The sequence below is a fragment of the Stenella coeruleoalba genome (genome assembly GCF_951394435.1).
Source record: "Stenella coeruleoalba genome assembly, chromosome: 17".
In the NCBI taxonomy this organism is placed as follows: Eukaryota; Metazoa; Chordata; class Mammalia; order Artiodactyla; family Delphinidae; genus Stenella; species Stenella coeruleoalba.
The window spans coordinates 12606882-12629227 of record NC_137163.1 but is presented as its reverse complement, the minus strand read 5'-3'; the positions used below and the strand labels follow the sequence as shown (position 1 = coordinate 12629227).

General features: G+C 40.7%; 1 protein-coding gene across 19 annotated transcripts in view; it reads left to right on the top strand.

Annotated features, from left to right (window-relative positions):
- The window catches only part of LOC307176302 (uncharacterized protein), a 619483-nt gene that overhangs the window by 230564 nt on the left and 366573 nt on the right, over positions 1-22346 (top strand). For 18 of the 19 annotated variants that reach the window (XR_013824694.1, XR_013824695.1, XR_013824696.1 and 15 more), the window contains exon 4: positions 17792-17916. The exons of the other annotated variant lie outside the window; for it this stretch is intronic. Coding sequence is in view for 5 of the 18 variants with exons in the window: in XM_079902283.1 (XP_079758409.1) it covers positions 17792-17916 (125 nt within the window). In the remaining 13 variants the exon portion in view is untranslated. The remainder of the gene's footprint in view (positions 1-17791; positions 17917-22346) is intronic. 19 annotated transcript variants of the gene reach the window in all.

The following is a 22346-nucleotide window of genomic DNA, read 5'->3' as shown; positions in this document are numbered from 1 at the left end:
CACACACACACACACACACACACGCACACGCACACACACACACACACACTTTGTTCCACGTCCATAGTAAGCAGGTGGAGCAAGGGATAAGTTTGATGGGCTCTAGAGTGTTCCCAGAGCATCTCATGAATTGTTGGTGGCCCCTAAAGAGCAGGGAGCATGCTTGTTGGGATCCTTAAGGATATGGGTTCGTGTGTATTAATGGGCCTTAGTGTTCAACCCCAGATGCCACGGCAGCAGAAACCACCTTAGAGCTGGGGCTAGTATCAGGTGGAGTCCGAAGCTGTCTTCATGATGTGATTTAAGGGCACCATTGGGCTCTGTGATGCAAATATATTATATAGGTGGGGTGACACGCTAACCTCAGGCCATTTGCCACAGTGGGGTAAGTTGGAGCTTGCAGGGGACAGGGCAGTCCCAGGTGAGAGTCATGTGCTCGTACCTCTCCCTTTAAGCTACCATTTATTGATGACCAGTTATGAGTCATGCTTATCTTCTGTGCACATCAGTGTTGTCTTAACCCAGGCTTCACAATAGAACCACCTGGAGCAGTTTTAAATGCCTGTGCTGGTCCACACTCCCGATTCTGTCTTTATTGGCCCGAGGATGGGGCTTGGGTATCCAGAAAGCTCCGTGGTGCTTTTCATGTGCAGACAGGTTTGAGAACCATTGATACAAATTGTCTTTTTTTACTCTCACCCCCAACCTTCCTAGGAAGATATTCTTACCCATTGCTTTGCAGGACGGGAAGCAGTGAGCCTCCTGGAGCACTTAAGACACACAGCCAGTTAGCTATGGAACAAAGAGTCACATGCAACTCTGTCTGACTCTGAAGTGTCAGCCTCCCACACAGAGAATACTTGCCAAATTTCTCTTTTGAAAAACCCAGAACAGAAGAGGGTAAGCATATTCCTCCAGGAGCGGATATTAGGGGCACCAAAGCAGAGATTTCACATATTTTTCTATAAAATTGATATTCCAGGGATACAGGCTGGGGTGGTTCATACCACAACCATGGTTGCAGGGGGATCACAACACTGTGGTTTCAGCAACTCGGTTCTGATCTGTGTCCCACCCCCCAAATAGACAAGAGAGAATTGGGGGTCACCATGAGGGGATGGGCGTGGATGGAGGAGAAGGAAGAAAGTAGGCAGGAAGAGGTTCCTTCAAGATCAATTCTGCTAATATTTCCCACCATGTTGGAAAAGAAAGCTCTTAGCTTTGGATGATGCAGGCATCAAAGACTGGTGCAAGCACACGTTCATAATGTCAATTTCACTTGTTTTCTACTTCAGAGGTCAACAAGTATTTTCTGTAAAGGGTCAGATAGTAAATATTTTAGGCCTGTGGCCCATCTGGTCTCTGTCACAACTACTCAACTCTGTTGCTGTAGCATGAAAGCAGCCGTAGACGCTCCAGACACGAATGGGTGTGGCTGTCATCCAATGAAACATCATTTACAAAAACTGGCAGGGCCCGCGGATTTGGCCTGTGGGGAGTACTTTGCTGATCTCTGCTCTATTTTGCTTACTTACAAGCATGACTGAGGCAATTAGCCTAACTTCTGCTATCCTAACTTGATTCATCCCTAAAATCTCCAAGGAATGGTGGGCCTAGATACTTACAACAGCTACTGATTTTGTTCTCGCAACACACACATGCACCTGCATGTACACGCACGTGTGTGTACGCGTGTGTGTGTGCATATTACTCATCTTCATGACCTGGATTTCGTTTCTGTGTACGAGAACAATGAGCTTTAAGGAGATTTGATTTAATTCTTTATGTGTAATAAGTTGAAGGCCATAAAACCAACATTAAAATAATTAAAGGTGTTCTTTTTACTAACAGTATTTGTTGCCAATTCTGAACAATGTCAGTATTAAACTATACCTTCCTAAAAAAATATTTTGTGAGTCTAGGTTCTAAATAATTGTGGCAGTTATCTTTGGACTTTAATTGTATATATTAAATATATTTTTGAATATACATATATATTAAAGTTAGAACATATTTTAATTTTAAATTTATCCTTTAGTAAATACTGATTGTATTATCCAAAGAATTTAATTCAGAGAACCCCCGTTATATAATGCACCTCCCATATATGGACATATGATTACATTGAATTTTGTTTGTAATTTACTTTGGGAAAAAAGTAAGTAGAAGGCCAGAATTTGCATCCAGGCCTTCTAACAAATAAAGCTCACATTTTCCCCAGGCTATAGCCCTGCTTCTAAGCAAGTGTTTGAAAACACTTCTAGTCCAAAGGTCCATGAGGCTGTGATTTTACTTACCTTCTTTAGGTGGCTCTTTGCCCAACATGCAGACAGTGCAAAAGTGTACCAGCCAAGCCACTTAAAAAGTGTACCTAACAGTGAAATTTATTCAGTTCAGCATGTTGACTTGGCATCCTGTAGACAAACGTCAGGAGGCCAGTTTCTATTAGACTCCTCCTTCTACATTAGGGGAATATTTGGAAATGCATCTGAAGCACCTCCGTATTTCCGACCTTCCAGCTGTCTCCATCATCACAGGGTCATGTGAGCAGAGAGTCCAATCCCAATGACACCAGCCTGCTCAAATGCAATAAATGCACTCTCTGTGTGTCATTGGCTTTAAACGGGCCTCTCCGGAAATATCCAGTAGGCCAAAAATCACTGTGGTCCAGATGCCCGCTCACCCTGTTACTTGTTTTCCTTCTACTTAAATTTCAGCCCAACATATATTTATGCATTCAAGAATTCTAGGCACCCCAATGAAGAATAAAAATGTGGTCCCTGCATTTGTTCTCTAAAAACTGTGATGCCAAGGCCTATGTTAGGTAATTAAATATATTACATACATTATGCCATTTAATTCTTCCAACAGCCTTGTAAGGTAGAGATTATAAGAGAGAGATTATCTCCATTTTACAGGTAATGAAGGTGTGTGCTGGGACAGTACCTTTTCTCCTCAGAGAGCTGGGTAAACTGGGCTCAAACCTTCATTCTCATTGGTGGAGAGCATCTTTACCTTCCCCTGAGATTGCTGTGAGGTTGTTGCTGGATATAGCCTCCATGTTTACTCTGTGGTGCACTAACAGTGTTTTTGAGTGGATGACTAGGAAAAGGACAAACCTTGAGTCAGATGGATTCCTATACCAGTGGCTCTTAAATCTTTGGGGTCAGAGATCCTTTTGAATATCCGATGATGATTTAGCATCTTTTCCCTAAAAAACTGTACAATTATCCACAGTTTGTATAACATTTCAGACGGTTGATGAATAAAAATAAGCACTGCTAAGTGTAGGTTACTATGCCGGACGCTGGGCTATTGCGAGCATACAATAGACACTTGTAGCAGATGCTTCTGGAAACCTCCCTATGCCTGCCCCCTGTATCCTATTGCCCTTACCGCTACGGTGCATGCCAGCCTAACTTCCAGCTGGAGCTCGTGAATTTCCCCGCCTAAGCACTTTTTCTTAAAGTTGTACAGACCACCCTGACATGCCAGGGAATGTATGTCCCCTGGGAACAGCCCTCCATCAAAGACTGACAGGTGTATTAATACCTCAGTTCCCTTTCCCTTTGGTGGGGTCAATCTGAGGCACACATTGTCTCCCAGTTTGCTCAGTGCGATTAAGCTCAGTTGCCCATATTGGTGGCTCTCTTCTTTTTCCTCACTCCTCTATCAGTGTTCCCTTCATTGTCAAGTAAACTAGTTGGACTGGAATCCTTGTTTCAGCTGTTGCTTCTGGGGAACTCTAAGACAGCACACAATAATCATACATAGAATGATTTATTCCTTATGCTGCGTAAGGTGGGTCTTAATTTTACAGATGGGAAACTCAGGGGAAGGTAAAGGTGCTATCTATGTATCCGACACATAAATAGGCTTAGTGACAAGCTCAAAAGTCCATGGCGAGGTTGATCTAAGTTCAGCCTGGACCAAGGTTTCTTTAAGCAGAGACTTGCCCTCTTTTTAATTTATGTAGATAACACAACTGCCGTGTGCCAGGCATTGTGTGAGATATTGAGGATACACAGGACAGCAAGTCAGATAAGTTCGCTCATTATATGGAGTTCATGGTCTAGGGAGAGGAGAGAGATAACAAACACATATAAGAGTGAAATAATTACAGATGTGATGAAGACTGTTAAAGAAAACACAACATGGTGTAATACAGCAAAGGAGTTAGAGGGGGTAACTGTATAGTAAAGGCCAACCTTAGAAAGGGTTTGAGAGAAGTCCTCATCCCCCTGGGTTCTCCATCTTGGTTCACTGTACCTCTGTTATTCACCTCCAAAAAATACTTAACTCAGTGCATACTAGGTACCAGCCAAGAAAATGGACATAGTCTCTTAAGGAGTTTACAATCTAGGCTGAAGAGATAGGGAATAAACGAAAAGTAAACAAACGATGAAAAATACCAGATGGTAATAACCACTTGTAGAAAAAGAACAACACATGATGAGAGAGCATATTTTGCCTTTTTCAACAGGGGTTCCTCTAGAGAATTAAGTCCAGCTGCCCTAAGGCATACATTGGAACAATTGACTAACTTCTAATCTGTGCATCTAGAATGGTACTGGTACTATACAGTCCTTGAGAAAATTGGGAAGGGGGACGTTACTGAAATCATCTTCTGTGTTTTGTGGTTCAGATGAGGAACCCCAGTTGAGAAAGTCTCTCTAAGGAGGTATCATTTAAGTAAAGCTCTGGATTTCAAGAAGAAGCTAGCAATTGAGGATCAGAGCTTTCAAGATAAGGAGAAGCGCTACTGGAAAGCCCTGAGAAGGCCAGTGAGACTGGAGGGGAGGGGAAAGGAAATAGTAGTAGGGAGGTGGGAAAGGGCCAAGCCATGGAGGATCCTGTACATCAAAATTTGGAGCATATATTATTCAAAGTGTAGGGAAGAGTTTGTAGAAAGCCAGTAATCAAAGAAGAAGGCCCAGTTAAGATGCTATTGTAGTATCTAGCCAAGAAGTGGTGGTAGCTTTATCCAAGAAGGTAAGAGAGTCAATAAGACTTATTGATGAATTAGATTTAGTGGACAAAGGAAAGAGAAATCAAAGGTAATGCCTGGCTTTATGAATGGTGGATGAAAGATGGAACCATTTACTAAGATGGGAATGTTAAGAAGGAACAGGTTTGCAATAATAAACTCAAGAATTATTTGCCTATGTTATGATTGAAGTGCCCATTTGAATCTAAGTAGAAATGTCAAGTTGGCCACTGAGTATATGAGTCCAGAGTCTACAGAGAAAGATTTAAGAATCTTTGCTATGTCGACGATATAGTCACCCAGAAACACATCTGTGGTCCTGTAATACTTATTGCCTGGTTTAGCATCTTCATTCTCTCAAGGTGGTCCTGTTTTGGATGATAAATTATATCAGCACCCTCCATGGAGAGAAACAAATGGAGCTTAGAAAAGACCTCAGGATGTTTTAACATTTATAGGTTGACAAAAAGAAGAGAAACTAGTAGAAGAGACTGAGAAAGAATAGTCAGTGAGGAAGGAAGAACACCTGACTTGTGGTCTTGGGAAGACAAAATGACACATGCTTTATGAAGGTGAGGTTGTCAATCATGTCAAATGTTGCTGGAGGGCCAAGCAAGCAAAGAGCATCTATGAGATCCCTGTATTTCACCTGCTGGGAGTCATGGTTCCAGTGGATGAGATTGCAGCTCTCTCTAGGACACGACTCCACCTGTTCCTGGAGAAACCTAGTCTGTGGCATCACCAGTGGTTCAAGGACTATTGGCAGGGTACTTGGAAAAGACCACAAAGTATTTTATTTAGCGTGCTCGGAACAACTCAGACCAATTGAAATTTCTTGAGATGAAAGAACAATGTCTTGCCTATGACATTGACTGATATTAAGCTCAGAAAATATGGAAATTTGTTTCAGAAAATAGCCTACAAGGGCTCTGGCTTACTAATGACTGTTCTACTGCTATTACTACTATGTGTTACCACTACCCCTGCTGCCTCTCTCACAGCATCTTTTCCAACTCCCAGGCCAGTGCTGTTTTCTGGCAGATCATGCTGCCTCAGCAAAGCTTTCTGACTGGTTATATAAAAAGCAATGTGGGAAAGAGTTAATTGGCAGAGTGACTACATTTGCAACCCAAGAAGGCCTGCCGTGACTTGTTATCTGCAGAGCTAAGCTGCTTGCTGTACAAGTGATATTCGAAGGTCACTGCTGTTAATGCCAATGGGGGCACTTAACACCTCTCTGTAAATGGTCTCAAGATTAATATCTTGCCATTTATTTTATGTTATTTTTTTCCCCTTTGGAGGGGAAGCATTTCCTCATCTTTGGCCTTCAGGAGCCAGAGCTGAGAGAAGGCCAGATCTGGCCGAAACCTAAGTTGAGATGCTAACTTAGTTCCTTCCAAACTTCTCTCTGTGTAGCATGAATCATAGAGTTGGAGCATTACTCAACAGAATGGAAAGGGCACAGGTTTTGGGATCAAAGACCTGCGTTCAAATCTTTAGTAACTAAATAAAAGAGCTACTTAACTCATCTCAGCATTATTTTTTTTTCACTTGTTAAAATAAAAAAATAATGAAACCTATATCACAGATTTATTATGAAAAATCTACTCTCATCTGGCTTCTTCCTGCTCCACTAACTGAAGCTAGTCTCAAAGTGCTATCATTTCAATTGTATATTCATCACAATTGATCCACCCTTCTCCCTGAAATATACTCTACTCTTAATTTTTGTGACCTCATGCATTCCTGGTTTTCTTTCTACCACTCTGGCTACACCTGCCCAGTCTTCTGTGCTGCCTTCTCCTCCTCTATCTGATCTCAGAAGTTGAAAATAGGTCCACTCTTCTCTTTACAAGTTCTCTCTAGATAATAGCCATTATCATCTCATTAAATACTATGTGAATGCCGATGACTTTCAAGTTTATCTCTCCAGCCTAAATGTGTCTTTTGAGATACAGTCTTGTCCATCCACGTGCCCATTTGACGTCTCCACTGGGATGCTTCTCAAACATTTATACTTAACATGCCAACAAATCTTGAGTTTCTCCTTAAGAATCCATTCTACTCTAAGTCTACCACGTGTTAGTAAATAGCACCATAATCAACCCCATGACTCCAAGTGGAAGCCTAATATTCATAGTTAATGCCTCTCTCTCCTCTACTCTCTATAAAAAAAAAATACATCTGCACCTCATGGGAATTCTATATCCAAGGATATCCTGAATTCTTCCATTGACCTTTATGTTCACTGTCACCTTCTGGTTGGCATATTTTCTGTTTTCCCTTCCAGATCCATTCTCCATCCTGCTCTATTCCTCAGCAGGCTGATCTGTATAAGCTGCATCAGTAGGTTCCCTTGCCCTTGGGCTTCTGGTTGGATTCAGTTAATGGAGAGTAAGAGTGGGAAATGCGAGGGAGGGAGGGAGAAGCGTGAGGTTGGGGGGTGTGTTCCATAGGCTCCCTCCTTTCAGGAGTGCCACACCTTTGCAGGGATTCTCAATGGAAAGTCTCATTTCCTGTCAGGAGGTAGCCCTCTGTCCTTATGTTCTAGTTACCCCTCCTTCCATCTGTATCTTTATGTCTGCTGTAGTGATGGCTCTCTCCTAGTCCTTGTCCCCAAGAGACTGCACTGCCCTGTTCTGGCTTCCCTGTACCCTGCCTTCCTCTCAACCCCAAATTAAATCCCCAAATTCCTTGTTTGAAAGTGCTGTTTCCTGCCCAAGCCTGAAAGATGTCACCCCAAAACAAATAAGAAAACAAACAAAAGATCCTCCTAATTAGTCTCCTACACTTACTAAAACCAGCCTAATACAGTCTCTGCAGCAGTATTGAGCAATCATTTAAAAATATATTAGCATTTCACTCTTCTGCCAAAAAGCATTCTGAAGCTTCCTGTTGTGTTTGCAATAACCTTCTTATTATGGGATTAAGTCCCTTTGTGATCTGGCCACTGTTTACTTCTGCAAGCATGTCTTGCACTCTTCTTTGGCTTGTTCGTTGCACTTCAGCCATGCAAATATTATTAATGTCCTAAAACACTCCACGTTCTTTCCTGCTTGTGAATTTTATATATGTTCTTGTTTCTGCCTGTAATGTTCTCCTCAAGGAGAATGTGCATGTTTGCCTCCTTCTCATTATTGAGGTCTCAGCTTAATTGTCACCTCCTCAGAAAGCTTTTCTGTCACTCATCCTAAAGTAGTTCCTTCCCCATTATTTTCTGTCATGGCTTTCTGTTTTTTTTTTTTCTTTCATAGCAATGATTTCACTAATAATTATTTATTATTTAACTATTTCACATACAGACATACTTGTTTTGTTGCGCTTCACTTCGTTGCACTTTGCAGATATTACATTTTTACAAATAGAAGTTTTGTGGCAACCCTGCATGGAGCAAATCCGTTACCCCATTTTTCCAATAGCATTTGCTCACTTCATGTCTCTGTGTCACATTTTGGTAATTCTTACCATATTTCAAACTATTTCATTATGATTATATTTGTTATGGTGATCTATGATCAGTGTTATGTAATGATACTAATGCAAAAAGATTAAGGCTTGCTAAAGGCTCAGATGATAGTTAGCATTTTTTAGCAATAAAATATTTTTGATTAACACACGTACTTTTTTTTAGACATAATGCTGTTGCACACTCAATGGACTACAGTGTAGTGTAAACATAACTTTGATATGTACTGAGAAACCAAGAAAATTGTGCAACTTGCTTTATTGTGATATTTGTTTTATTGTGGTGCTCTGGAACTGAACCCACAATATCTCCGAGGCATGCCTGTATGTAGCCCTGCAGTAGGCTATAAGCTTAAGGCTATGGTTGTTGTTGTTTTTAACCCCGTTATACACATTGCCTGATATATGGTAGGAACTCAGTAATAGCACTTATAGAATTAAGTTATAAAAGTAAGGAATTAGGCAGGTGGAAATACCTGACTCATAGTATGTGCTGTATTTGTTGAGCATATACTAAGTACTTTCTGATACCTGATGTTAGTTAATAAGATTGGCAATATCATCAAGTCCACTCTCTTCAGGTTCTTCTGGCTATCCTGGGCTGACTTTCAAGACACAGTCCATGGGAATAGGTAGGGTGACTAAATCAACTGATTTTCATCATTTACAGGTGTGGAGATACCTATTCTCTAAAGGCACTATTTTCTAAATACTGATATTGTTTTGATGAGTCCGAATAAAGAGAATAAAGCTGATTTATCCTTCTCGAAGTCCAGAAAATGGAAGTTATTGGTGGAGACCAGGATCTACCTATCCTAATGAATACACATTGTTAGTTTTTTAAAAGATTTATTAGTCATGCTAAAATAGATTCCAATGTAAAGAACTAGAGAAATGCTTCTGGATGAATTTAACATGATCTGAGACTTCTCCACCTAGTTTTATTTGAATTATAGGCAAAGCACTGGAAGAAACCAACTGGCCTCCAGGATGTAGGGCTCCTAGTGTATTTGGCCTCCTAGTGTATTTGAACAAAGACAGATAATAAGTGCAAATATATATAATGGCTAAATAGCATCATACACATTTTTGACCCATTTGGTTGATGAGAAAAATTATAAATGCCTGCTATAGGGCTTTGATTACAATAAGACTTTTCCCAAATCATAAATTTCAACTGTAGAAGACAATCTCAAGTGGTATCTTCTATGGATCCAGGGCACATGAGGGGATAAATAAAACACCAGTCAAATCATTTTATAAATGTGTTAGCTGAGGACTATGGAGATTATACCTTGTCCAAGATCAAAACAACTCCTGAGTTGGAGAGGAAAGCACGTGTACTTGAATACTTACCTCCTGCTATAATGATGGTCTGATACATGTGACACAGAAATTCTCTCCAGGCGTATACTTCAAGTCTTTCAAATCCATTCAGCATCCATTTTGACCATGCGTGGCAATTTTAGCAAAACGAGCAGTTGAAAGCAGGAGCCCTTTCATATTCCTACCTTAGTTAAGCCTCATGGCAACTTGGTGAAGTTGGTACTCCGTTTTTTTTTAATTTTTCATTTTTTGGCCATGCCACGTGGGATCTTAGCTCCCCGACCAGGGACGAAACCCACACCCCTGCACTGGAAGCACAGGGCCCCAACAAGTAGACCTCCAGGGAAGCTCCAGAAGTTGGCATTTTGATTAAATTGAGACGCAGAGAAGAAAGATGGCAGCTTTTCTGTGGTCACACAACCAGAAAGTGACAAAATAAGGCTCAAATGGTGGGTGTGATGACTCCAAGTCGTATCCCCTTTCTACTTTGTGGGGCAAAACCAGTTGGTCTCTTTTATTCTTTTCTTTCTGGTTTTGATTTTATGCAACAATTTTCTTTTAACACCTGTAACAAAACTGTGACATGCTTTCTTATTCCTTCCCAGAGGCTAAAGTGTGGCCTGTTCCTCTGATGGTTGCTAGGGGAAGTCATCTGTTGTCACCTGTTTCAATGTGGAGCCATCTACATACAGGACCACGAAAAGGGAATTTAGCCCACAGGGCCTTGCTCAATAAAGGCACCAGGAAAAAGGAACATGAAAGGGAGGGGGCTTTCCCCTACTGTCTTTATAATTACTTTTATAGGTGATGTTACAGCAATGTGTAATGACAGGCAAACAATAATAGCTCTTGTTCACAGGCCTAGAATTCAGGCTACAAGATTTTGCATAAATAGAATCTATCACTTCTTCATCCTCACATCTCCATATCTCAAAAAAAAAATAACATTTACCTCAATAATTTTTGCAAGTTTAATGGATAAAATATATAGAATGTACATGATATAGTACCTGAAATCAAAGAGACACCTTAAAAACATTGATTTCCTTCCCTTTCTCCATCTGATAGTGAGTAGAATAGACTTCACCAGCACATCTGCCAACAACAATGCAAATGAATTGTCTCTTCACCTTGAGTACGGATGTGCAGGAAGGGGGGTTGAAAATGTTGTGATGTTGTCAGCTTGTCCAGGGAACCATTGGTCAAGGAAGTGACATTTAAGCTGAAATTTAAAGGATGAGCAAGGGCCTGGAGAACAGAAGAGGGAAGTGAGTTTGGAATGCCTTGGCATGGCCAGGGACCAGAACCGAGATCAGGTGAGAAGAACCTGGAGACTGAGAGGGAGACTGGGGCAGGGAAAGCTGGAGAGGCCAGCAGGGGCCAAGTCTAGGTAGCATCTTGGAGGCCATGCCAGGGGTTGTAGACTTTATTTTAAGAGCAAAGAGAGGTCATGACAGGTTTCAAGCAGGAGAATGACATATTTTCTGAGAGCTTAGCAGGTACTGGGTATATTAATCTTCATAACACTATTATGAGTTGGATTCAGTTGAGTAGATGGAGGCCTAGGGAGATTACCTAACTTGCTTAAGAACATATTTACCCTCAGGCTAGCCTGTTCCAAGGCCTTAACTTTAACCATGGCATGAACCCACTGTTCAGGGTACATTGTACACTCTATGTAATTAATCCCTCTAATCTCCCATCTGGTCTGATTCCATCCATTGCTTTCAGTTCTGCCCATACACCAGTGACTTTCTCATTGATGTGTCTGGTCCTAATCTTCCCTAAGAATTCTAAACTCACCTGTCCACTTGGCATCTCCACCTGGATGCTTCTTGGCATCTCAAGCTGAACATGTGAAAATGCAAACCCTTGATATTCCCACAAAGTTCTTCCTCTGACAGTCTTTCATGACCCAGTCAATAGAAGCTTCATTCGGCCCATCATGCAGGCCATGAAGCTGACTGCCATCCCTACTCCTGTTGCTTATACCCCAAATCCAATCTGCTGGCAACTCACAATGGCCCCACTTTCAAAACATATGCTTCTCCCCACCCAAATGCAAATCACCTCATTATTGTAAAAGCCTCCAAAAGGGTCACCTGGTTTCCAGAGGGTTCATTCTAAATGTAAGTCCTATCTTTTTTTTTTTTTTTTTGCAGTAGGTGGGCCTCTCACTGTTGTGGCCTCTCCCGCTGCGGAGCACAGGCTCCAGACGCGCAGGCTCAGTGGCCATGGCTCACGGGCCTAGCCGCTCAGCGGCCATGGCTCACGGGCCTAGCCGCTCCGTGGCATGCGGGATCTTCCTGGACTGGGGCACAAACCCGTGTCCCCTGCATCAGCAGGTGGACTCTCAACCACTGCGCCACCGGGGAAGCCCCGGAAGTTATATCTTGTCACTTGTGTTAAAAACCCTCCAGTGAGTACTTTTTTAAACATCTTTAGGGCGTATAATAGCTTTACAATGGTGTGTTAGTTTCTGCTTTATAACAAAAGTGAGTCAGCTATACATATACGTATATCCCAATATCTCTTCCATCTTGCGTCTCCCTCCCACCCTCCCTATCCCACCCCTCTAAGTGGTCACAAACCACTGAGATGATCTCCCTGTGCTATGCGGCTGCTTCCCACTAGCTGTCTATTTTACATTTGGTAGTGTATATATGTCCATGCTATTCTCTCACATCGTCCCAGCTTACCCTTCCCCCTCCCCATGTCCTCAAGTGCATTCTCTATGTCGGCTTTTTTATTCCTGTCCTGCCCCTAGGTTCTTCAGAACCATTTTTTTTTTTTTTTTTAGATTCCAGATATATCTATTACCATACAGTATTTGCTTTGCTCTTTCTGATGTACTTCACTCTTTATGACAGACTCTAGGTCCATCCACCTCACTACAAATAACTCAATTTCATTTCTCTTTATGGCTGAGTAATATTCCATTGTATATATGTGTCACATCTTCTTTATCCATTCATGTCAATGGACACTTAGGTTGCTTCCATGTCCTGGCTACTGTAAACAGAGTTGCAGTGAATATTGTGGTACTTGACTCTTTTTCAATTATGGTATTCTCAGGGTATGTGCCCAGTAGTGGGATTGCTGGGTCGTATGGTAGTTCTATTTTTAGTTTTTTAAGGAACCTCCATACTGTTCTCCATAGTGGCTGTATCAATTTACATTCCCACCAACAGGGCAAGAGGGTTCCCTTTTCTCCACACCCACCAGCACTTATTGTTTCAAGATTTTTTAATGATGGCCATTCTGACTGGTGTGAGATGATTTCTCATTGTAGTTTTGATTTGCATTTCTCTAATGATTAATGATGTTGAGCATTCTTTCATGTGTTTGTCAACAATCTGTATATCTTCTTTGGAGAAATGTCTATTTAGGTCTTCTGCCCATTTTTGGATGGGGTTGTTTGTTTTTTTTGTTATTGAGCTGCATGAGCTGCTTGTAAATTTTGGAGATGAATCCTTTGTCAGTTGCTTCACTTGCAAATGTTTTCTCCCATTCTGAGGGTTGTCTTTTTGTCTTGTTTTTGGTTTCCTCTGCTGTGCAAAAGCTTTTAAGTTTCATTAGGTCCCATTTGTTTATTGTTGTTTTTATTTCCATTTCTCTAGGAGGTGGGTCAAAAAGGATCTTGCTGTGATTTATGTCATAGAGTGTTCTGCCTATGTTTTCCTCTAAGAGTTTGATAGTGTCTGGCCTTACATTTAGGTCTTTAATCCATTCTGAGTTTATTTTTGTGTATGGTGTTAGGGAGTGTTCTAATTTCATTCTTTTACATGTAGCTGTTCAGTTTTCCCAGCACCACTTATTGAAGAGGCTGTCTTTCTCCATTGTATGTTCTTGCCTCCTTTATCAAAGATAAGTTGACCATGTGCATGGGTTTATCTCTGGGCTTTCTATCCTGTTCCATTGATCTATATTTCTGTTTTTGTGCCAGTACCATACTGTCTTGATTACTGTAGCTTTGCAATATAGTCTGAAGTCCAGGAGCCTGATTCCTCCAGCTCCATTTTTCTTTCTCAAGGTTGCTTTGGCTATTCGGGGTCTTTTGTGTTTCCATACAAATTGTGAAATTTTTTGTTCTAATTCTGTGAAAAATGCCCTTGGTAGGTTGATAGGGATTGCATTGAATCTATAGATTGCTTTGGGTAGTATAGTCATTTTCACAATGTTGATTCTTCCAGTCCAAGGACATGGTATATTTCTGCATCTGTTTGTATCATCTTTAATTTCTTTCATCAGTATCTTATCGTTTTCTGCATACAGGTCTTTTGTCTCCTTAGGTAGGTTTATTCCTAGGTATTTTCTTCTTTTTGTTGCAGTGGTAAATGGAAGTGTTTTCTTAATTTCTCTTTCAGAGCTTTCCTCATTAGTGTATAGGAATGCAAGGGATTTCTGTGCATTAATTTTGTATTCTGCTACTTTACCAGATTCATTGATTAGCTCTAGTAGTTTTCTGGTAGCATCTTTAGGATTCTCTATGTATAGTATCATGTCATCTGCAAACAGTGGCAGCTTTACTTCTTCTTTTCCGATTTGGATTCCTTTTATTTCTTTTTCTTCTCTGATTGCTGTGGCTAAAACTTCCAAAACTATGTTGAGTAAGAGTGGTGACAGTGGGCAACCTTGTCTTGTTCCTGATCTTAGAGAAAGTGGTTTCAGTTTTTCACCATTGAGAACTATGTTGGCTGTGGGTATGTCATAGATGGCCTTTATTATGTTGAGGTAAGTTCCCTCTATGCCTACTTTCTGGAGGGTTTTTTTAATCATAAATGGGTGTTGAAGTTTGTCAAAAGCTTTTTCTGCATCTACTGAGATGATCATATGGTTTTTCTCCTTCAATTTATTAATATGGTTTATCACATTGATTGATTTGCATATATTGAAGAATCCTTGCATTCCTGGGATAAACCCCACTTGATCATGGTGTATGATCCTTTTAATGTGCTGTTGGATTCTGTTTGTTAGTATTTTGTTGAGGATTTTTGTATCTATGTTCATCAGTGATATTGGCCTGTAGTTTTCTTTCTTTGTGACATCTTTGTCTGGTTTTGGTATCAGGGTGATGGTGGCCTCGTAGAATGAGTTTGAGAGTGTTCCTCCCCCTGCTCTATTTTGGAAGAGTTTGAGGATAGGTGTTAGCTCTTCTCCAAATGTTTGATAGAATTCGCCTGTGAAGCCATCTGGTCCTGGGCTTTTGTTTGTTGGAAGATTTTTAATCACAGTCTCAATTTCAGTGCTCATGATTGGTCAGTTTATATTTTCTATTTCTTCTTGGTTCAGTCTCAGAAGGTTGTGCTTTTCTAAGAATTTTTCCATTTCTTCCAGGTTGTCCATTTTATTGGCATACAGTTGCTTGTAGTAATCTCTCATGATCCTTTGTATTTCTGCAGTGTCAGTTATTACTTCTCCTTTTTAATTTCTGATTCTATTGATTTGAGTCTTCCCCCTATTTTTTCTTGATGAGTCTGGCTAATGGTTGATCAATTTTGTTTATCTTCTCAAAGAACCAGCTTTTAGTTTTATTGATCTTTGCGATTGTTTCCTTCATTTTTTTTTCATTTATTTCTGATCTGATCTTTATGATTTCTTTCCTTCTGCTAACTTTGGGGTTTTTTTGTTCTTCTTTCTCTAATTGCTTTAGGTGTAAGGTTAGGTTGTTTATTTGAGATGTTTCTTGTTTCTTGAGGTAGGATTGTATTGCTATAAACTTCCCTCTTAGAACTGCCTTTGCTGCATCCCATAGGTTTTGGGTCATTATGTTTTCATTGTCATTTGTTCCTAGGTGATTTTTGATTTTTCCTCCAGTGACTTTGTGTCGTACAGGATGAAGGCCAATGTCCTCACCATTGCCTTTGTGACTTTTCCTGTTTTGTTTTTATTGCTCATTTGTTTAGCTTTTTTCTATGTCTGCTTCCACACTACAACCGCAGAGCTGAACGCCTGCAACAGAGACTGTATGGCCCACAAATCTAAAATATTTGCTAATGGCTTTTTGCAGAAGACATTTTCTAAGCCATGCTCTACATAATCCGCACACACATGCACTTGCACACACTTACACACTTCTCTGACCTCATATTCCAACACTCCTACTGTCTCCTACTCTGTTCTAGCCACAGTGGCTTCTAGGCAACTTTCTAAGCCTGTCCCCACCAGAGGGAATTTTACCTGCTGCTCCCACTGCCCAGTCTGCCTTTCATGCATCTGTCTGTATACAAAGACCTGCCTTTCAGGTCTCTGTTCAAATGTCATCTGATGTTAAGAGTTTTCCCAAGTGGCTCCAGAAAAAAGGACACCCTTCCCCACTACTCTCTTTCCTTCTTACTTTGCTTCTTTATCTTTCTTCTTATCCGTTATTTCCACAGGCAGTGTGTAGTTATTTGTATATTCTCTGTCCTCCTCCTAGAATGAAAGCAGAGACTTTGATTCATTGTTTTACCATCTGTGATTTGTAAAGAGCCAGGCACATGATAGATACTTGATTATTACTTTTGGATAAATGTGAAAATACTGGGATATAGTAGACAGTTCCTGTCTAAGTTCTGGAATACTCCTTGGGTGCCTGCTTTGTGCGAGGGACTTGCTGAGCAGTTTTGCATACACTGATTTCATGTTTTCCCTCTCCACAGCCTCATAGGAAGGGGCCCTTGTTTCTCTTCTAGGCTTTCCATAAAAAGATAAGGATATCCCTGAACAATGTGCTGTGAGAGCTGTTGTGTACGGAGTGGCAGGAAGGGGCCATGTCTCCGGTGTGCTTACAAGTGACCATTCCTGAGGTCTGAGCCACTTCTTCCCTCCAGGTGGCAGCTGAGAAAAGTGATATCTCTTTAAAATAACTCACAGCATTAAGATACTAATAATAAATCAGAGTTATGCGATTTTTCCTAAAAAGATTCAATCCAAGATCCTTCCCCAGAAATCCAGTTCCCGCCCCAATGGGCATCCTGTTTACTGTACTCTCAGTAATAAAGTCCTAATTGGGAGGTGTCAGAATGGAGTTAAAGGGCAAAGTGTATATGGGTGTAGCGCCTTGAATTTTTCTTCTTCGTTAAATACCATATACATATCTGTACTTCTCAAAAAGCTGCCTAGAATTAATCTTTTTTTTTCATTGTGTTAAAACATACGTAACATAAAATTTGTCATTTTGACCATTTTGAAGTGTATAGTTCAGTGGCATTAAGTACATTCACAGTGCTGTGTAACCATCACCACCATCCATTTCCGGAAACTTTTCATCCTCCCAAACTGAAACTCTGTACCTATTAAACAATAGCAATCTGTTCCTCCTTCTTCCTAGCCCCTGGCAGCCTCCATTCTACTTTCTGTCTCCAAATATGACTCCTCTAGGTACCTAATATAGGTGGAATCATAGGGCATTTGCCCTTTTGTGTTTGGCTTATTTCATTTTGTGTAACGTCTTCAGGGTTTATCCATGCTGTAACATGAGTCAGGATTTCATTCCTTTTTAAGGCAGAGTAACATTCTATTGCATGTGTATACCGCATTTTACTTATCCATTTATCCACTGATGAACACTTGGGTTGCTTCCCCCTTTTGGCTATTGTGAATAATGCCATTATGAATAATGGGTGCGTGAATATCTGTTCAAAGACCCTGCTTTCAGTTTTTTTGAATATATGCCCAGGGGTGGAATTCCTGGATCATATAGTAATTCTGTATTTAATTATTAGAGGAACTGCCATTCTGTTTTCCGATCAATCTTTTATTAAAGTTTTCTTAGGTAACATTTAAAAATATGGGTTAAAAGACTGGCTTTAGAAATGTTACAAGAAGTGCTGGTCTTCCACTTGGTCTCAAGATTCACAGCTTAGTCACTACTTCCCAGGGTGCCCTAAAGACCGCTTCATTATGAAATAAGGCACAGGTATTCTGTATTTTTTCCTGTGTTTTTGTTCCCCACATGAGTCAGCGGAGGAAGCTAGGGGCTGAGGGAGCAATGCCAAGCTTTTTATACTTTTTCCTCCTTGTTCCCTTAAGTTCACCACCTCAAAATCATCCCACCAGAGCCAGCCAGTGAACGAAGCATTCAGGCTATTTCCTCACAACCCATCTGTGACCTCCTGAACCTCCAAATGGGCATTACCAGACTCTGCTGGACCAAGGTAAAGAGCTGGAATCACACAATAACATTAACTCAGCACCCGTAATAGGAGTTAGAGGTGGAACTGGGTCCTATTTTGTGGTCCCAACCCATTCAACATGATCATGGCCAAGCCACTTAACTCTGGGAGTGAATTAATCCTTTGTTATTCCTGTTCGTTTTTCTATCAATAGGTCCCCCAAAGCAAGTAAAATATTACTTAGAATCTCAATGCATGGTGCAGATAATAGTAAAGGTACGAAAGGAAAACTGTTTCTCTATTCACAATACTGCTGACACCAAATGTGTGGGATTTTTCCTGATACCAACCACCAGTACCCCAACTCTGGATACCAGCTGGGCGTCCTACAATTTAATTCAAATCCTACACTATCTACCTGGAGTTAGCACAGACCCTACAAGTTAAGGGCTCAGTCTCAGAAGACTGACCTCACTTCAGATGCCAATCACCAGTCTATGTTGTCACCTGTACTTATGAACAACTGGCTATAAAATTGTGGGTTCCCACCACCCCTTCTTCAGGTTTGGTAATTTGGTAAAATAGAGAGCTCAGGGAAACACTTTGCTTACATGGACTGGTTTCTTATAAAGGATCTTATAAAGGACACAAGTGAACAGCTAGATGAAGAGGTATAGAGGGTGCGTTCTGCAAGGGTCTCCAGCACAGGAGCTTCTGTCCCTGTAGAGTTGGGGTCACCACCCTCCTGGCATGTGGATGTGTTCACCAACTCAGAAGCTCTCTGAACTCTGTAGTTTAGGAATTTTTATGAATGCATCATCCTATAAACATGACTGAATTTTAACTCAATCTCTAGCCTCTCTCCCCTCCTCAGAGATTGGGGGTAGGTGGAGCTGAAAGTTCTAAACTTCCAGTCATGGCTTGATTTTTCTGGTGACCAGCTCCTAGCCTGAAGCCATCCAGGAGCCCACCAAGAGTCTCCTCATTAAAACAAAAGAAGCTCCTATAACCCAGGAAATTTCAAGGGATTGAGGAGGTTTGTGTAAGACTTTCTTATCACTCCCATCACTCAGGAAATTACAAGGGTTTTAGGAGATCTGTTTCAGGAACTGGAGCAGAGGCCAAATATGTATTTCTTATTATGTCATAGATGCTTTGCCTAAAGAAGGGTTGGAGGGTAAGAAACTCATCTATTCACTGGCACTCACCTCTCCTATTCCCCCAAGAGATTTTTGAAGCTCCATTGTGGCACCCTAGGCCCAGGGGAACCTAGTTTGGAAACTACTGTAGTAGATAACTTGATATTGATATACAGCTATAATATGCAATCAGTGAGGCTCTCCAAGACCCCAGTATGGAAGCTCCTCTAATTATGAACTGGTTTCCTAAATGCATTTCATAAATACAGTTGTTCATCAGAAATCTAAAGATACAATAATATGTCAGCAATGATTCTTGCCATCTGTTGGCAGTCAACAAAGCTGATAAAATTTTACTCTGACTCACTGCTTCATTTGTACTTATGAAAGATTGCCAATATTTCAGGGATGGGGAGACGGAGGCTTACAGAGGGTATATGACTTTCACAGAGTCACATGGTTAGTAGGCAGAGGAGCCACAATTTGAACCTAGGAAATGTGGCTCTTAAAAAAAGTTCTACATTACAGCCTCCTTTTAAAGCCAGAAGTGGGTAAGAAGAGAAGCTTCTTTATACAGCAAATGTGAGATACAAGAGCTGCATCTATTGTACTGACCACCGCTATTGCTCCAATCCACTGTGAGAGATGCCTGTCCCAGGCCCAAGTCACCAATCTGACTTCAGAGCCCCAAGTCCCCTGGGTTAGCCCTGTGCCCACTACGCATCAGCAGAGCTCTTCAGCAAATGCCAGTGATTCAAGTGACTCAGTTCAAGGTTCAGAGCTATAAAATAATTCATGTGGTCCAGGATTGGGTCTTTGGGACTGAATTTTCCATCAATTTTAAAATCTTTTTTGCTCCTTCTTTTTGCCTTGTAAGGGTGAGGGGGCTTGTCCTTTTTAATTATGCAGGTGCTTCCTCTTAGGTCTTATTTTCTTTCTCAGGGCTCCTGCAGAGAATTTCCTACGGTTGATTGATAAGCAGGTATTGATTCCAAAGTCAGAGTTTAGAAATATTCTCATAAATGGCTCATGTCGTTAATAAAAGGTCATCCCAAAAGTGGCTTTGGGGTAGAGATGTTGCTGAAATTAGAGCGCTCAGCAATGGTGGCCAGAGAGATAAAAAGGCCCGATGACCCATGCTCAAGAAGAGAAATTAAGAGAAGGAAGGGATGGGATCAGAATTACCATTTATCAGATGCATCTGGTTTGCTAGAATCCTGCCTCTGCTAATACTAACCTGTGACCTTCAACTAGCTTCTTAACATCTCAAATCTCAGCTTATTCAGCTGTAAAGTGGTATAAATAATACCTTCATAGCGTGTTGTCAGGATTAAATAAAATATGTTAAGTGCTTTGCACAGTTGTTTCCACAAAATAGGCAAAATAGAAATGGTTGTTGTTAGAGCTATTATTACAGTTATTATTTGTTTTTGACAACCCTCACCAGCCTCCCAAGTGAGGTATCAGCTGGAATTCTTGGTTTCCAAATCATAAACAAAATGTTGTACAACTCTTGCTTATTGGGTGATGAGATAGTACTTCTGCTTATGACTTGCATTGGAAAATCAGGCTACATAACGGCTGTTGGGCAAGGGAAAGATGCAGAGAAATGAAGCCAGCTGAGGAGGCAGAACTTGTAAATTTTGCAACTGTCCTCAGTTTAATGTTTGACATTCTACTCTCATTACTGACTGTGCATGTCTTCATGATAAATGGGGAATTTGCAGTGTGAGAAAATGAAGATTTATACAAAGCCAAATTGAACAAATGGTGAATAATTGATTTAGCTGACCTGACAACTCCCACTTGTAAATAACACAAAATGTTTTACTCTGGCAGGAATTCAGTTTTCTGGGCATCCTGACTCCTTCTAGTAGTTTACTGTAAAGACCCAGTGCTTTCTGACTTTCCCATACAGCAAAAATCTTAGATCATGAGCTCAATTCTCATGTTATCCTGGCATAATCTATCAGAAGTATGGTTCATGTTAGATATTCTCTGAAGAATGTAAGGACCCTTTATTTTGGCCTCTGATGTAAGAATATAGTTTGGCCCTGCTTAATAAAACTTGAGATATATTTGATTGGATTCAAGAATTACTATGTTTACCATTCTTAGGAATAAAGAAAAGTAAAAATGAAGTAAAATAAATAAAAGAAAATAAATATAAAATTAACAATGTTGCACCATTGTTTAAAATCCCCTTGCTGGCATCTGGGTATAGTACATGCCGTCTTAGAACGCATTGGCAAAGGAAGTATTTATTTCCAAGCTTGGTATCCCAAGGAATGGTATAGATGAAAATACATGAGTCTTTCTTGGGCATTCCCTCACCATGGACTGTCTGGATCACAGGTGGCTTAGTAAAAAGATACAGAAGCAACTGAGGACGTTGTAGAAGATACCTCTGTAGCACTCCAAAATTATGGATTGCTAGGATTGAAAATGTCCTTGACCTATCGTATATTAACGCATATATGTGGCATCTGGAAAAATGGTACAGATGAATCTGTTTGCAAGGCAGAAATAGAGACAGAGACGTAGAGAACAAATACATGGACACGAAGGGGGGAAAGGGGGCAGGGTGGGATGAATTGGGAGATTGGGATTGACATATATACACTAATGTATAAAATAGATAACTAATAAGAACCTGCTGTATAGCACAGGAAAATCTATTCAGTGCTCTGTGGTGAGCTAAATGGGAAGGAGATCCAAAAAACAGGGGATATATGTATACATATAGCTGATTCACTTCGCTGTACAGCAGAAACTAACACAACACTGTAAAACAACTATACCCCAATTAAAAAAAAAAAAGCGTCCTTGCCAGATCATTCTGGTTAACCTTTTGATTATAGATTCAGTTCTATTCAATAAACATGTCATGAGCACCTAAAATGTGACAGGCATTAGGCTAGGATTATCGGTGGGGGCGTGTGTGCTTTGCGGGGAAACACAAAGGAAACAAAGTGTGTGCCATCAGGAAGTTTCTATGCTAGCGGAAGAGCTACCTGAGTACACATAGACTGAAGCTAGTTCCATGAGGTTGGTGCAAATAAAGCTCTCTAGGGGTGGCTGACGAGGAGAAATCTAATTCATGTTATTAGTCTGCCAACAGATAACCATTCTTAAATATGACCTCCTTTTCCTTTCACTCATTCATCAAAAATCTATTGACCGTCTTCTATTTACCAAAACCGGGGCATCTGGGGATGCTGAATACGTTAATCATGAGACCTTTAAGGGCCCAAAGTCTAACGAAGATGGCTGGAAATTGAACAGGAAATTGCAGTGTTATGAGTATTCTTAAATGTTGTTCATTCCCCTTTG